This window comes from Eubalaena glacialis, chromosome 14 (genome assembly GCF_028564815.1).
Source record: "Eubalaena glacialis isolate mEubGla1 chromosome 14, mEubGla1.1.hap2.+ XY, whole genome shotgun sequence".
NCBI classification, from domain to species: Eukaryota; Metazoa; Chordata; class Mammalia; order Artiodactyla; family Balaenidae; genus Eubalaena; species Eubalaena glacialis.
Window position 1 is genome coordinate 46,602,664 of NC_083729.1, and position 16,066 is coordinate 46,618,729.

The 16,066-nt window shown below is 47.3% G+C and overlaps 1 protein-coding gene across 4 annotated transcripts in view; it reads left to right on the forward strand.

Moving 5' to 3' along the window:
* SPTBN1 (spectrin beta, non-erythrocytic 1) overlaps positions 1-16,066 on the forward strand; it is a 195,498-nt gene that overhangs the window by 139,974 nt on the left and 39,458 nt on the right. For all 4 annotated transcript variants that reach the window (XM_061168630.1, XM_061168628.1, XM_061168629.1 and 1 more), the window contains 11 exons: positions 1,651-1,742; positions 2,992-3,072; positions 3,459-3,574; positions 7,314-7,426; positions 8,224-8,411; positions 9,442-9,559; positions 10,638-10,796; positions 11,461-11,763; positions 13,598-13,751; positions 14,449-15,319; positions 15,410-15,547. In XM_061168630.1, coding sequence (XP_061024613.1) covers positions 1,651-1,742; positions 2,992-3,072; positions 3,459-3,574; positions 7,314-7,426; positions 8,224-8,411; positions 9,442-9,559; positions 10,638-10,796; positions 11,461-11,763; positions 13,598-13,751; positions 14,449-15,319; positions 15,410-15,547 — 2,333 coding nt within the window. The remainder of the gene's footprint in view (positions 1-1,650; positions 1,743-2,991; positions 3,073-3,458; positions 3,575-7,313; positions 7,427-8,223; positions 8,412-9,441; positions 9,560-10,637; positions 10,797-11,460; positions 11,764-13,597; positions 13,752-14,448; positions 15,320-15,409; positions 15,548-16,066) is intronic.

Consider the following 16,066-nt stretch of genomic DNA (forward strand, 5'->3'; position numbering starts at 1 on the left):
TTCACTTCAGAAGGGTAGATTTTGTTTCTAAAAGAACAAGTCTGGAAACAGATTCCCTTCACACTGAGGCATAGGAAAGCTGACGGGGGTTAATGTGTAAAATTCCACCTGCCTTTCTTAGTGAGTCTGTGTCTTACTCCTTGAGCGAAGGTTATTCTTGCACACTCTTTGGAGTTTATGCAAGCTCAGACTTCACTTACAACAGTTAAAAATGGAGAATTTTTTTTAGAAGTGTAATTATTTCAATTTCTAGGTGTTTTTCCTAGTTGAAAGTTTCTAACTTTTTAATCTTACATGTATGTATTTTATCCTCCTCCTACCTCTTTCTCTTAAAAAGAATTCTGGGGCGTGTTTCTAGATTAAATGGGAAGACCTTTGACAGGGGCCAGGACAGGGAAGCTTGGAATGGTTAGAGCTGAAAGAGAGGCCAACACCTTTTCCCCTGACTCCATCCCACATTTTATCATTATAATCAAGGAACTAAAGGCAAAAGGGTATTTAGAGCATTTGTTTAAAATCACGTAACTGGTAGGCAGCCCGTCATCCAAAGAGCTGACGTGTATGGATCCTTACTAAGGGCCCAGACCTTCGTACTTTGCATTTGTTCAAGTGTACAGCAGCGCTCTGAGATAGCCACCCCTCAGAGGGGAAACCAAGGAACTAGCCCAAGGACACGCAATAGGTGGGGGAGCCTGGATTCAGACCCAGAGAGTCTGACTTTGGTGCCAGTAGACCAGGCTCTATGTCCTGTTGAGAATCAGCGGCCTAGGAGTAGCTGATGAATACAGGCTGTCTTAGTCCATTCAGGCTGCTAAAACAAAGTACCACAGATTGGGTGGCTTCCAAACAGTAGAAATTTATTGCTTATGGTTGTGGAGGCTGTAAGTCTGAGATCAGGGTGCTAGCATGGTCAGGTGAGGGCCCTCTTCCGGGTTGCATACTTCTCATTGTGTCCTCACATGGTGGAAGGCGCTAGGGATCTCTCTGGAGCCTCTTTTATAAGGCACAAATCCCATTTATGAGGGCTCTACCCTCATAACTTAAGCATCTCCCAAAGGCCCTACCTCTTAACGCCATCACCTGTGGGGCTTAGGATTTCAACATAAGAATTGGTGAGGGTGTGGGAGACAAACATTCAGACCATGGAAGCACAGCATTTAAGGGCACTCTTTCTCTGAGAGTTTGGGTCAGTTTTCAGGAAATGGTGCACGCACTGTCCTCATCAACGAAGGACTCACTCACCCTGGTGTAAAAAAATCTTTGGTTGTGAGAAAACAAACAGTATTTTTCTAGGGTCTGCTGAGGTTCAAGGTGTACCGTATGCACCACTGTTCTAGCTTGTAGTTGGAGAAGACGGGCTATGTTGGGGGTAGAAATGACCCCTAATAGGTTCTTGAAAGTCAGGCAGGTAACTAGTCTTCACTTCAGTCTTATCTTTGTGCAAAATAGAGAACCTAGTTCTGGTTGGTGTTTCTAAGAAGTGAACCCTGGCTTCAGAAAGCAGTTCTCATTGACCCTCGGAGTAGACAGTCTGCAGGGCTAGGTGTTGATCTAAAGTTTACTCTTTATGTATATGCAGACCTGTTCTTCTGTGGCTTTCATTAGGAAGCTAACGCATCTATTGGTCTAATATTTCTTTGTAAATCTTAGATCCAGGATATCAGCGTGGAAACTGAAGACAACAAAGAGAAGAAATCTGCCAAGGATGCATTGCTGTTGTGGTGCCAGATGAAGACAGCTGGGTGAGCACGAACTCAGGGGGTTAGGGGCTGCTTCTCCCAGGACTAAGTTCTACCAGAGTCATCAATTACAAGGTGTTGACGAGTATCTTTTTCCACCACTTCCATTGAGACGTCTTGTTGACTCGTAAGTAGTTGATGTGCTGACGTTTCAGCTAGCTCTCAGAACAGGAGTTGATTTATATCCTGGACCTGTCATTTGCACAATCAGTTTCCCTCTGTTTATTAAGGAAGTTCCAGAAAGAAGTTAATCTTGAATTTTAAAACCCTGAAACCATGTTTAAGAATCTCATCCATGATATTTGTAAAAAGTTGTGGGTTTTCTCCCCTCTTTAATTTCTGTTGCTTTGGGAAGCTCTGTGCATTAAACTTAAGGGTGGGTGGTCTTTGTACGTTATCTCAGTTTCCCTTTCTTTTATTCTCTCATTGAAATTTCAGTGAAGATATTTTTTAGAGAATCACATCTTGCTTATTGCTCACTGCTCACTGAAACTGTCGGAGCTCCTAGGTACTAATTGAGAATTGGTTTCGTACCAGGTTAATTTTGCACCAAGTCAGGACTACTTGGAGGACAGATGTAACTGTAATGGACATGATCAGTCAGTGGTAACTATGGAAACCATAAAGAGTGTAAGGCTTAGTAAGGGGATCAAGTTAGGAATGAACTTTTAATCAACCACAGGTAGAAAGTTATTAATAATCAATGTGGTGTAGAGTAGCTGATTGACTGCGGGTAAGTTTCAAACATAAGGAAGTGTTTCAGGGAGGTACTAGATTTACAAAACTTCATCCAGTTCAGTGGGATAAGGAAGAAGGAGAGCTGAGTCTTTGAACAGGTAATCCCAGCTACTTCCTCTGCCGGAGTGCTGTGTGAACTCGGGTCTTGGTGTCTGCAGGGTTCTGATAGCTGTGCTGGGGGCATGGAAAGCCAGTGAAGCAGGGAGACCTCAGAGGCATCTAGTCGTGGTCACTTTTTTCTCAGTAAGCCTGGTGTTTTCAGTCGAGGACGCAGATCACAGATCGAATTACCAAGAAAGAAAAGCCATGTGGACGTGTGTTTTATTCTTATTTTCCAACAAGGAGAAGTTGAGGCGGATCTTAGCTTCGATTTGATTGTCCTTATTGATATTCACTGCCCGACATTTTCGCAGTGCCTACAGACTTTTTTTTTTTTTAAACACTGTGTTTAGCAAAAGCACAGACCTTTATTTGATAATTGTGTCGCTCTTGTCTCGTGCTTCGTGTTTGTTAGGTACCCCAACGTCAACATTCACAATTTCACCACTAGCTGGAGGGACGGCATGGCCTTCAATGCACTGATACACAAACACCGGTGAGTCCTTAGAGGTCATGCTAACAATTTGGGGGTGGAATGTTGACATCCTTGTGTAGCAGATCTGGGTGACTTTCAGTCCTCATGTCCGTTGCCCTCGCTGTTGCATCACGGTGGAAATTCCTGCCTGCCCCATGAGGAAGGTGAGAGAGAATGTGTAAATTATCCCAAACAAAAGAAACAAGTTCACCCGTTCTCTTCCGTTCTCTTCATAAACTTTGAGGTTGTTTATTCAAAAATTGGGTTTCATTGTTTGATGATTAACTAATATCGTAGGCTTTTACTCTGCTAAGTGGACACTTTTGGAGTAGTAATCGAGTCCCACTGGTCACACGGTGTGTTTTCAAGCCACGGTTTCTGTTGTGTTCCACTGTTGTTCTACACAGGCCTGACCTGATAGATTTTGACAAGCTAAAGAAATCCAATGCACACTACAATCTGCAGAATGCATTTAACCTTGCAGAGCAGCACCTCGGCCTCACTAAACTGTTGGACCCCGAAGGTAAGGACTCAAGGGGTAAAAGCTGGGACTGTCGGCATCTCTTGCACTGAGGGGTAAATATAAAATCTGCTTTGTGTCAGTTTGTTGTATTCGTACAGTGTGCTTTGGGAATTATCTAAGGAAGAGGAGTTTAATTTTGGTGTGGGAGTTACTTGAGGATTTGTGTAAAGGATTACATCTGAAAAGGCCTTGAAAGATGAGTATGATTTAAACATGTGCCAGAGGAGAGGGCAGGGCAGGCAGAGGGATTTGTGTGAGCAAAGGAACCAGGAAAGAGGAAGGTGTGATTGGGGACTAACAGTTTATTGGGGGTGGTGTTAGCGTGATGTTGGGAAAAATACAACTGGAAAGGTGGGTGGGGGCCCAACAGGTTACAGTCTTTAGAGGTTATTCAGCAGGCAGTGGGGAGTCATTGAAGCCCCCTAGCCTCTGTGCTCAAGGAAGAGAACCTGCCTTAGGCTCTCATACATGCTTGTTGACTGGCGTTCATTCCCACGGTGGCAAGAGCGTGGTTTGGCCTGGGTAGAGATAGGGGCAGGGGCCTCCTTAGGAGACTGTGCAGTGTTTGCTCCTGAGCAAGAAGAGCTTCAGTGAGGAAGGTGCACCCGCAACGTGTGGGTGGCAGAAGGAGTAACACGCGCAGTCCCTCCTCGCGGCTGGCTGCTTGGCGGCCCAATCTCTGCACGGAACCAACCTCTCTGCTCTGCGGATCCCTGCAGCAGGACCCTGAAGACTGACTGCAGGTGATATGGAGCAGACCTGTGTGGGACAGTCCCATAGACTGTAAATCCCTTGCTTACCAAAATCCTAACTGTAGGCTTCATCTTAGCATGAGCTATCACAGGAACGTTTTCTGATGTCGAGAAGCATTTAAAACGTAAGAGGATTTGTTTGTAGTGCTGGAGCTTTTTAGACCCTCTCAGCTGTTAGCAAATATTAGAGAGAAAAAACTGTATGTGAGTGAAAGTTTAAAGTTCTTATAAATATAGAACAGGAAGTTGAACTCCCCAAGGGCAGATCGAGGTCGTGAGGCTGCCAGGCAGGCGTCTTGCTATTTTCCAGTGCATCAGATGCACTGATAGTTTCACTACAGGAAGCTGAGATAAAATTATCTTTGTGCTAGCCCATTAAATGATTTCTCAATATAAACACAAAACCAAAATTCCTTGGACTGTGATAAATCTTTGTGCTTAACCCCTGCCTTACTCTGGAAAGGCATCCTCCCTGAGCTCGGGCTCTTTGTGCTTAGATAAAGAATCTTCTTTTTTTTTTTAATCACTATGACAAAAAGAAATTTAATAAGTTGCTCATTAGTTACTCTTTCTAATCACCGCCCACTACGAAAAGGGGATTGATGTTCCCCAGATCATTCGAAGACAAGGAGCTAAAAAAAGCAGTCGATGTCACTTATTCTGTGGGTTTGATCTTGATTATTAGTTGTCCTTAGCTGCTGTTAGTTGTCCGGTGCCCCAGAGAGCATCAGTTAAAATAAAATTGTAAACAAGTTAAAAACGGTTTTGCTTGCTCACTCTTTCCCAGTTATGTCGACATTTTGTGTTTATTAAATTGCATACAGGGATGGCATTTTTTCCTGGCCTTCCTCCAATTCTGTGTCCACGGGGCCCACTTTGATGGGGCCAAACAGACACAGGAGTTGGCCGCAGGGGTCCTGGGGTGGGAACAGTAGCTGTGGCCCCCACTGCCATCAGCTGCCTCAGTGACTCTGGGCAGGGAGCTTTCCCGCCCTGTGCCCTGGTAGTCAGGTCTTTAAAACAAGAGAAACAACCTGCCTCACACAGGGCTGCCAGGAGGATAGAAGTGAAGGCGCGTGTGCGGATGCACATTGAAAAAAGAGCCCCATACGTCAACAAAGAGCCCATCTGTGTGTTCTCTCCTCCGTGTATCCTGAGTTGAGTACTTCCCTCAACATTGCCATACCCCGAAGACTGACCACCTTCATTCATTTTCTCCCTGCCTCGATAAATATTTATTGACCACCCACCCTGTATATAGACAGCACGTTAGGAGGTGGGGAGGCACGGTGGCACAGGGCTTCCCAAGACTGGGTTCCTGCCTTGGAAACTCAGTCTTGTAAGACTAATGAAATGTGCATAAGTAATCATAGGACCTGGCAGAAAGCAAACCGTAAACAAAGCCCTTTAGGGAACAGAGGAGACAGTCATTCCAGCTGTAGGGATCGGAAATGGCTGTGTTGGAGTGGTGGCTTCTGAGCTGGACCTGAAGGGTAGGAAGAAGGTGGTGTGCTGGGGAAGGCCCTTTCGGACAAAGGGAGGCTGTAACTGGAAAGAATATTGGGAATTGAGGGGTGGTAAATAGTCCAGTTTGGTTTAGATCTGTAGTGCCTTAGAAGAACCACTAGGCTATAGAATGAGAAATGTCTAGAATGGCACTTGGCACTTAGAGGAAGCTTGATAAATATTCGATGGATAGATGGAAGGGAGGGAGGGAGGGAAAGAAAGTTAGGGCAAATTGTAGAGGCCTTTGGGGTTTATACTTTATTTTTCAGACTGCAGGGCACTTCTGAGTAATTTGGGCTTGGAGGGAGCTGTGCTTCACAGCTGTGCTTCTGGAGGATCAGCCAGGCACAGTGTGTAAAGTGAATCGAGTAGCAGGGAGACCCAGTGAGGAAGCCATTGCTTCAGGTCTGGTTATGTGACCGTGAGAGCTGGACCCGAGAGTGACAATAAGGATTCCACAAATAGAATCATCAGGTCTCAGACCCGGTGACTAACTGGATATGGGTAACAAGGAGATAAAGATGTCCATGGACTCAGTGGCCGGGAAAGATTCTGGTGCCACTGGCAGAAATAAGGACCACAGAGAAACACAGACCAGCTTAGGGGTCGGGGAGGCAGGGAGGTGAATGTGGTGTGTCTGGGTGGTAGCCACATCACTGAGATATCTGACTCAGTTCTTACTATGTTCTTCATTTCTGTGTAGTAGTTTTGTATATATTTTGTCATCGCAGTGGCCTGGGATCCTCTAGAGAAAGGATCATGTCTGTTAAGACTTTTATATCCTTCTGTCATACAGAGTGAAGTAACTCCGAAAGAGAAAAACAGATACCGTATGCTAACACATATATATGGAATCTAAAAAAAAAAAAAAAAAAAAAGTGGTTCTGATGAACCTAGGAGCAGGACGGGAATAAAGACGCAGATATAGAGAATGGACTTGAGGACACGGGGAGGGGGAAGGGTAAGCTGGGACGAAGTGAGAGAGTGGCATGGACATATATACAGTACCAAATGTAAAACAGATAGCTGGTGGGAAGCAGCCGCATAGCACAGGGAGATCAGCTCGGTGCTTTGTGACCACCTAGAGGGGTGGGATAGGGAGGGTAGGAGGGAGACGCAAGAGGGAGGAGATATGGGCATATACGTACACATATAGCTGATTCACTTTGTTATACAGCAGAAACTAACACACCATTGTAAAGCAATTATACTTCAATAAAAATGTTAAAAAAAAAAAAAGACTTTTATGTCCTTATTGCAGTAGAAGGCACTTATGAATGTTCATATAATAAAAGAGCCAGGGAGGTGATTTCATCCCTGTTAGTTAACTTTATAATTAACACACTGATGGCAGAACTCTCAAGCCCAAAAAATGAAGATACGGGCCTGTGCAGTGCTGAGCAGCTGTTCCGGGTTGTTCCTGCTGCCTGGGTGGCAGTGCTGTGAGCAGAGTACTGAACAGAATCTTCTCTGGGTTGCAGATATCAGTGTGGACCACCCCGATGAGAAGTCCATTATCACTTACGTGGTGACTTATTACCACTACTTCTCAAAGATGAAGGCCTTGGCTGTTGAAGGAAAACGAATTGGAAAGGTGAGCTCACACCACTTTTGTAAGTTGTGAGACGTAATTAAGCTTCGCATCTTAATGTGCCGCCACCACGCACTCAGACGTTTAGCTATTGGGAGTTCGTGGCAGGTTCTCCACACGGCAGGGAAGTGGGCAGCAGCCTCTCGATCCCAAAGAGTAACAGGAGGCAGGAGTGATGGGTGGCTAAAATACTTAGGAAGGGATTTCAGGGGGATCTCAGACCCAGAAACACCCCTCCCCTCAACCTTGCCAGAAAATTGGGTATTGAAAATCTCATTGAGTTGCCTGATGTCATGGATGTGAAAATCCTACTTACCACGCTTGGAAAGGCCTCATCAGTATTACACTTTTTTAATTTTTTTGTTTGGCTGATGTTCCCCTGCCATATATTTCAAAACACAGCAGATCAGATGACATTGTCTTCTCAGTGCAATGGAATGGAAAATTCATGGGCATTCATGGGACGGGACCAAGCAAAATAGAGCCCTTTTTGTTCCTCTAGGAATTTCAGAGCTGAGGTATCAGGAGTCATTCAGGATCTGAAACCCTTTGCCTGGGGGTAGGGAGGTTACAGAACCAATTACAGTTGAGTTAAGTTGTCATGGCTCACAAATGATAGCCACGGTCTGAGTGCTTATTAGCACATGGTTCTTGGAGTTTTAAAAACTCTTGTGCCTAAGTCTCATAGAACCGTTTCAGAGCCAGTGCTGAAGTGTGTGCGGGCTCCCATAGGGCTGCAGTCATGTCTCCCTTACGTAAGGATACGATCTTGTTTTTCCATTTTTCTGACTTGTTTACAGGTGCTCGACAATGCTATTGAAACAGAAAAAATGATTGAAAAGTATGAATCCCTTGCCTCTGACCTTCTGGAGTGGATTGAACAAACCATCATTATTTTGAACAATCGCAAATTTGCCAACTCGCTGGTTGGGGTTCAACAACAGCTTCAGGCCTTCAACACCTACCGCACCGTGGAGAAGCCGCCCAAGTAAGATGCAGAGTGTAATGCATTGCCCTTCTTATGGGGAGAGAGGTGATTGCAGCCGCAGACCCCTGTTTTCTGACTTGCATGGTCTCATCTCTCAGTGAATGCCTCTCACCAGCGGCCTGTCCTCCTCCTTTTAATCTGAGCCTGTGTTGCCAAGATGTATTCCAAATTATACCCTCTGTGAGCCCTTTCCAGCAGAAATGTGCCACTGGTACGTGTGATACGTGAGAGTCCCAAGAAACGGTGCAGGTCCCCAGTTCCTTATCCAAAGCTCTTGTGCCTAATGTGTTTCAGAATTCCATCGTTTCTGGATTTTAGAGAAGTAACAGGTGGTTCTGAGGCAGTTAACTCATATCAGGCCTCCTCACATATCTGTAGCAAAACATGTAATTATTCACATTGTGTGAATTAAAAAAACAATAGTTTCATATCCGTTCAGATCAGGTTTTGCTGCCCCCAGAAGTCTGACTTTTCACATATTTTAAAGATACGTAGTTGTCCAGTAAAGATTGTGGCCCTTATCTCTTGCTTATTATGACAAGAGTCATCCCTCCTTTTTCTGAAAACTCCACTCAGTTGTGAATTCCTGGCTGAGGTCTCCACAACCCATTGACAGTGACCCTAGGTGGGCGTTTGAAATGATCCTTGTTGAATGCATTCAGCTGTGCTCTCCGAATGAAGCCAGTTCATCATCCAGGGCTTGGGGTCTAAATCTTGATTGAGTTGATTAACAAAAGAGTAGCATTCTGTGCCCCTGACCATAAATCTCAGCAACAACAACGAACCACAAGAAAAACCCCACAGTCTGGCATATACTGAGGTCTTCAGTACCCAAAAACTAACCCACTGCTCTAACACGCACGCGTTTCACATAAAAGTCAGACTGGAGATAAATGCCTTTTAAAATTGTGAGGCTGCACGAAGTGTGTTTTTTTATTTTATTTTATTTTTTTCTCTAGAAGCAGATGCATTTTTCCTTTTGAAAGAACAAAATGTAGTATAATGTTTATGGCTGGTTTTCTCTGCTTAGATTTACTGAGAAGGGGAACTTGGAAGTCCTGCTTTTCACTATTCAGAGCAAGATGAGGGCCAATAACCAGAAGGTCTACATGCCCCGGGAGGGGAAACTCATCTCTGACATTAACAAGGTAAAACCGATCCGTCTGGCCTCCTTCGTGGGCCCTGTCCTCCTGTGTGGGCGCCAGCCTCCTGTAGGTTTTCAGGTTCTGTCAGTGGGTCTTGATTGCTAAGAGATCTTGAAAGGCTTCCTTCCTGGCCTGCCGAGTTGATAAGCGGCAGTCATTGCTCACGTAGTGCTGAGGGTCAAGGGAGTGCTTGTGGTGGTTTGGGGGCAGGTGGCTGGCGGGGTGTGTGTGTGTGTGTGTGTGTGTGTGCGCGCGTGCGTGTGTGTGTTAGATTTTATCAAACCAGGTTCAGCCTGCTTACCTTGTCACTCAGATACATAATCAGTTTACCTGTCATTTGTCCCAGGCAATTGGCTCAAACATCTTTAAATTGCAGAAGGGAGAATTCAAAACCTTATTTCATGTATCTGGAATCCCTAGAGGTTAGGGCTTAGGATTTTGACTCCTTCCGTCAGAGAAGCTGTCAAAAAATTTGTTTCCATGCCTGTTATATCTGCAATTATAGAATTTCATGGTGGGCATTATTTCCAAGCAGAAATCTGAAAAATCTAGAACTGTGGTCAGTTGTACACATTTAGATTCTTTTAAGTGGAATTTTTTTTTTTTAATGTGAAGTAAGATATATTTCATAGGAATGAATTTAATTGGTGAGTATTTTGGAAAAAAAATACTCAGATATGTGAATTAAAAATAAGTGACTTCAGAGTGGGGTGAATGAGAGATTCATAATATAATTTCTTAGAAGATGTCATTTATCTTTTTTACATCAGAGCTGTTGAAGATACTTTGCTTCCTCTCAATTAAAGTTAAGGGCTTTGTAACTTAGCTACATTGCTCCATATCTACACTGTTTTGTTTCCCAGATGTGACATAGGATCTTTAGATTTAGATAGGGGAGAGTGTTCCCATGGGGCTCAACTGAGAGAAAATGATTTTTTTCCCAAGGCTTAAGAGTCAGTGAGGTTGGGAATGGGATTTCCCTTTCAAGTTCTCCGGTCTTTTTGAGAAGCACTGGCTGTTAACTGCAGCCTAGGATTGTTCCTTGAACGTAGCAGGAAACTGTTCTCTTTCATCTCTGTAGGCCTGGGAAAGACTGGAAAAAGCGGAACACGAGCGAGAACTGGCCCTGCGGAACGAGCTCATAAGACAGGAGAAACTGGAACAGCTTGCCCGCAGATTCGACCGCAAGGCAGCTATGAGGGAGACCTGGCTGAGCGAGAACCAGCGTCTGGTGTCCCAGGTCCTGCTCTAGAACAGTGTTCAAGAAAACTGCTCCTGGGGTCCGCTAGAACCTAGACCACGCGCAGGGGCCCTAGGACAGCTGTTTGTCAACATCCAGTGTCCTGCAGCAGCTGTCAAGTCATCTCACCCACTTCCCATGAAGAGCATGTTTATAATTTCTAATGTATTTTCTCTTCTATTTATCTGACTTTTTATAGATCTGGAAGTAGTTCAAACAAAGTTTGTTTAGAGCCAGTGAGTGTGTGTGAACCGTTCATATTTAAAAATTTCTCTCCTTCTCCCAGTCTTTGGCCTTCAAGGCAGCTAGACTGGCCATGAAATAAGTAAGTGGCTTCTTTTCTACTTGGCTTAACCAAAGCCATTGCCTGCTCCAGTCTCGTAAGTAGGGTGCTACCTATGTGCTGCACCCCTCTGTAAAGTGAGAAGTTACTGGTTTGCTTTGGGGGCAGCATTTGAGCCCAAGCACAGTTCTAAGGGCCCCCAGGAAGGCGGAGACCAGTGGGGGTCGGGACTTGGGAGTCAGTATTTGGCTTTGGGACACCCCACCACCCCAAGATTAAGGGGTGTGCCCAGGACTCCACCTCCGTTTTCTGTTTCTTTGTTCCAAATTGGATGGCTTTTGAATTTTGTGCTTCTTTTCTTTTTGTTCCCTTTTCTCTTAGGACAACTTTGGATTTGACCTTCCCGCAGTCGAGGCTGCCACGAAGAAGCACGAGGCCATTGAGACGGACATTGCCGCGTACGAGGAGCGCGTGCAGGCCGTGGTGGCCGTGGCCAGGGAGCTGGAAGCGGAGAACTACCACGACATCAAGCGCATCGCGGCGAGGAAGGACAACGTCATCCGGCTCTGGGAGTACCTGCTGGAGCTGCTCAGGGCCCGGCGGCAGCGCCTCGAGATGAACCTGGGGCTGCAGAAGATATTCCAGGAAATGCTCTACATTATGGACTGGATGGATGAAATGAAGGTAAAACGTGCCAGCATGGAGGCCAGAGCCCATCCAGTCAGGCCTCTCTCGTCTGGGACCCGCCCACTACCCCCCCAACACACAGCCATGCCCCTGGTCTGATCGCCCACTTACAGCCAGAGAAGGGCCATGTCACCCACGGGAAGGTTGTTAGCTCACAAGTTAAATGAGACGTGAAGTGAGAAGAAGTTGTGACAAAGGTCAGTTCCATAGCTGGAGGGCTGCCGCTGTGACTCAGGTCTAATTTAGGTATATCCCATGGTAGGGGGTCAGTCAAATTGTGGTCTTCTGTGGTTTTAACTTTTTAGAGTTGGGGCTGCCTTTCCGTCTCATTGGTCTATGTGTGAGTGGCTCTTCTTTGGGGAGAGGCCAGGCGGGTGGTACGGAAGAGTAGTAGGAAGTGTGGACAGAACGCATCCCGGGAACCAGGCAGCCAGCGTTCAGATGGTGAGCGCCGGAGCTTCCCGATCTCCTTGAGCCTCCTTCCTTCACCTGTAAGCAGAGAGCTTACTTACCATCTGCCTCATCTACCTCATCCGGTTATAGCGAGAATTAAGCACAAGATATGTGTATGTATCACAGGACGGCACGCTGGTTGGAGAGGGCTGCCAGTGCCGATTTGTGCCTCCCCTTCCTTTACTGACAGCTCTGGGCATGGTGTTCCCAGCTTTCCCCCCAACCCAGGAAGAGACCTGCCGTTGTGCCGTAGTCCTGTGCCTGTCTGTGTCCTCTGATGCAAGCCTCTTATGAAAGCTCATCCGTGTCAAGCAGTTCTCCAGCTGGCAGGCCTTTAGCCACATAGCTAGGACAGAACAGGGCAGATTTCAGGCCGTACCGTGAAGCCTCCTTTATCTCAACACGCTGTGTTCCCCAGCTTGACCTCATGCGAGGGGTTTCCTTCCTGGGATGTCAGCCCTTGTCTTTTGCTTACCTCTTGAACTGTTCCTGGCAGGGGGAGCAAGGTCACTTCATACCATGAGTTTTCCCTCTTATTGTCCCAGGTTTATGATGTTCTCATGTATGGTCTGTCTTGACCTCTTAAAATAGAAATGTTCATAAAATCTAGCAGAGATGTGCTTTTCATTTTAGAATTCGTCATGCACTTTATAATTCAGATTGGGCCAGAGAATTCCTCATAAGTAAGAATGAAGTAGAAATTCCATCTGGAGAGGATGTGTGATGAGAGCCCCAAATTGGGCTGATGGAAAAAATGAAAGAAAATATTAGTGGGTCCAAACTTAAACCAGAGATGTTGCTCGGGACCTCCTAAGCGTGACAGTCACCTGGCCCTGTTAGAGATTTGGTTAGAGATGTGGTTTGTAAGCTTTTCAACTAGGTGTTTCTCCCGTTGATTGTGTAAGTATCGCAGAGGTGTACCAATGAGCTTGCAGGTGAGGAGAGCATCCAGTTAAGGGGTCAGCAACTTCTAGGAGACTTCTTTAAACTTTGACATGAAACAGCTCTGTTACCTTTATCTTATCTTCTTGAATGGTTGTTATTGCAGGCACTTCCTTCTTGGAGGCTCAGTTTATATTTCATACTGGTTCCTCCTCTCTTCTTTTTTCTTTTTTCTATTCTTTACTTTTTAGTATAGGTTTGACTTCTTATTCCAAGGTAGATGGTCATTAGTTTATAATGTCTCTCCTGCTACAGGCTTTTGGGTTTGTTTTGCTCTGGTTTGCATGCCATCATCTTCCCCTAAAGATATGGGGAGGATGGCTGGCTGGAGGGAGGGTGCATCTTGGTTGCTGGCTCCCATCCCGTTCAAAGATTATGAGACGCTGACGTCAAGGTTGTATTCATGGAAGTCTTTTTTGTTGCCTCTTGCGCGCAGGTGCTATTATTGTCTCAAGACTATGGCAAACACTTGCTCGGCGTGGAAGACCTGTTACAGAAGCACGCCCTGGTTGAAGCGGACATTGGCATCCAGGCAGAACGTGTGAGAGGTGTCAATGCCTCCGCCCAGAAGTTTGCAACAGACGGGGAAGGTAAAGACAGACCGTTCCAGACATTACCCCCTCGTCACCAGAAGTCCATCTCCAGAGACGTAGATGGGTTATGTGTGGCAGTGGGACCTTTAGAGTTACCTTGCTATTGTGGGTTCCCAGTGGGCCGTGTCGTGGGTATAATGAGATGCAGTAGGGTGGCCTTCCATTACATTTTAACTCTGTCTTGCTATTCTGACATGGACCTGTCTTTTCCTTCAGTACTCAAGTGCCACTTGGCTTTTAGTGGCTTGATGTTGGCCACTGAAATCTGCCAGACCACAGTCTGCACACCGATAGCCTGGTGTGTCTCTCAGACACCTCATGGCTTTCACACCTGGCTGTGCATATCTTTGTTTAAAGGATGTTTGGAAGGATTTGGTTTTGTTCTGTTTTAGAAACAATTAAATGCAGCTGCCTTCTTTCTTACAATTTACCTGCTATTTTTGGTTCCTAAGTGATCAAAAAAAAAATAACGCTTGGGGCAAAAAAAAAAAAAAAAAATAGCAGTTATCCTTGCCTGTCCCTCCTCATCCAGTCAAGATCCTAGAAGGTGCTCCATTGCCCCATCACATGGCCCTGCACTTAGCGTAAACTGGTGATCTAGGAGGGAGAACGGGGGTGTAGCCGACTGCCTGCAAACACGCAGGAGCCTGTGCTGCCGCTGTCACACCCACGTGCCTGCCTTGGCGTTAAACAGGTTACAAGCCCTGCGACCCCCAGGTGATCCGAGACCGCGTGGCCCACATGGAGTTCTGTTACCAAGAGCTTTGCCAGCTGGCGGCCGAGCGCCGGGCTCGCCTGGAAGAGTCCCGTCGCCTCTGGAAGTTCTTCTGGGAGATGGCCGAGGAGGAAGGCTGGATCCGGGAGAAGGAGAAGATCCTGTCCTCCGACGACTATGGCAAGGACCTCACCAGCGTCGTGCGGCTGCTCAGCAAGCACCGGGCGTTCGAGGATGAGATGAGCGGCCGCAGCGGCCACTTCGAGCAGGCCATCAAGGAGGGCGAAGACATGATCGCCGAGGAGCACTTCGGGTCGGAGAAGATCCGGGAGCGGATCGCCTACATTCGCGAGCAGTGGGCCCACCTGGAGCAGCTCTCGGCCATCCGCAAGAAGCGCCTGGAGGAGGCCTCGCTGCTGCATCAGTTCCAGGCAGACGCCGACGACATCGACGCCTGGATGCTGGACATCCTCAAGATCGTCTCCAGCAGCGACGTGGGCCACGACGAGTACTCCACCCAGTCCCTGGTCAAGAAGCACAAGGACGTGGCAGAGGAGATCGCCAACTACCGGCCCACCATCGACTCGCTGCACGAGCAGGCCGGCGCCCTCCCCCAGGAGCACGCCGAGTCTCCCGACGTGCAGGGCCGACTGGCAGGCATCGAGGAGCGCTACAAGGAGGTGGCCGAGCTGACGCGGCTGCGGAAGCAGGCGCTGCAGGACACCCTGGCCCTGTACAAGATGTTCAGCGAGGCCGACGCCTGCGAGCTCTGGATCGACGAGAAGGAGCAGTGGCTCAACAACATGCAGATCCCAGAGAAGCTGGAGGACCTGGAGGTCATCCAGCACAGGTGAGCGGCTGCTGCGGGGACACTGGCCCGCCCGCCCCTCGCAGCCGAGGTGACCGAGCAGGTGACCCCCCTGTTGAATTGCCTCTGCAGATTCGAGAGCCTAGAACCAGAGATGAACAACCAGGCTTCCCGGGTGGCGGTGGTGAACCAGATCGCGCGGCAGCTGATGCACAGCGGCCACCCGAGTGAGAAGGAGATCAAGGCCCAGCAGGACAAGCTCAACACGAGGTAAGCGTGAGACAGGCGGCGGGCCGGCTCCCTGTGTGCCAGGCCGGATGGCGAGGTCGCCTGCTGAGCCTCACGGTCAGGAATTTCCTGCACAGGGTCACTGACACTGTGGTGCTGACGTCATGATGTCGGCATCTGCCTTTCGACATACCCTGGTTTTTCAAGAAGTGTCTCTGGGGGGAGGCGGGGGGGCGACATCGTTCGGGGCAGCCCCTCCCGACGTGGGAAGCGAGGACCTGGGTGTGAGACCTGTGCCCAGCGTGGTGGATCACGGCATCAAGGCGGCACCTGTCCTGTGTCTTTTAAAATGATTTCTGGAACAGGGTTTTAGCATGTTTGAGACATAATTGGTGGATGAAAGTCCTGATTATCAAGGTGGACCTTTGTCCGGGTCTTATCTTTCTGTTGAATAAATACATTTGAGTAGGTCATGGTGGCAAGCTGGCCTTGGTTCTGAAGCCTTTGGGTGTGGGAAACATTCATTAGGTGCAGCTCGGAGATGAGTAAAATGTGCATTGC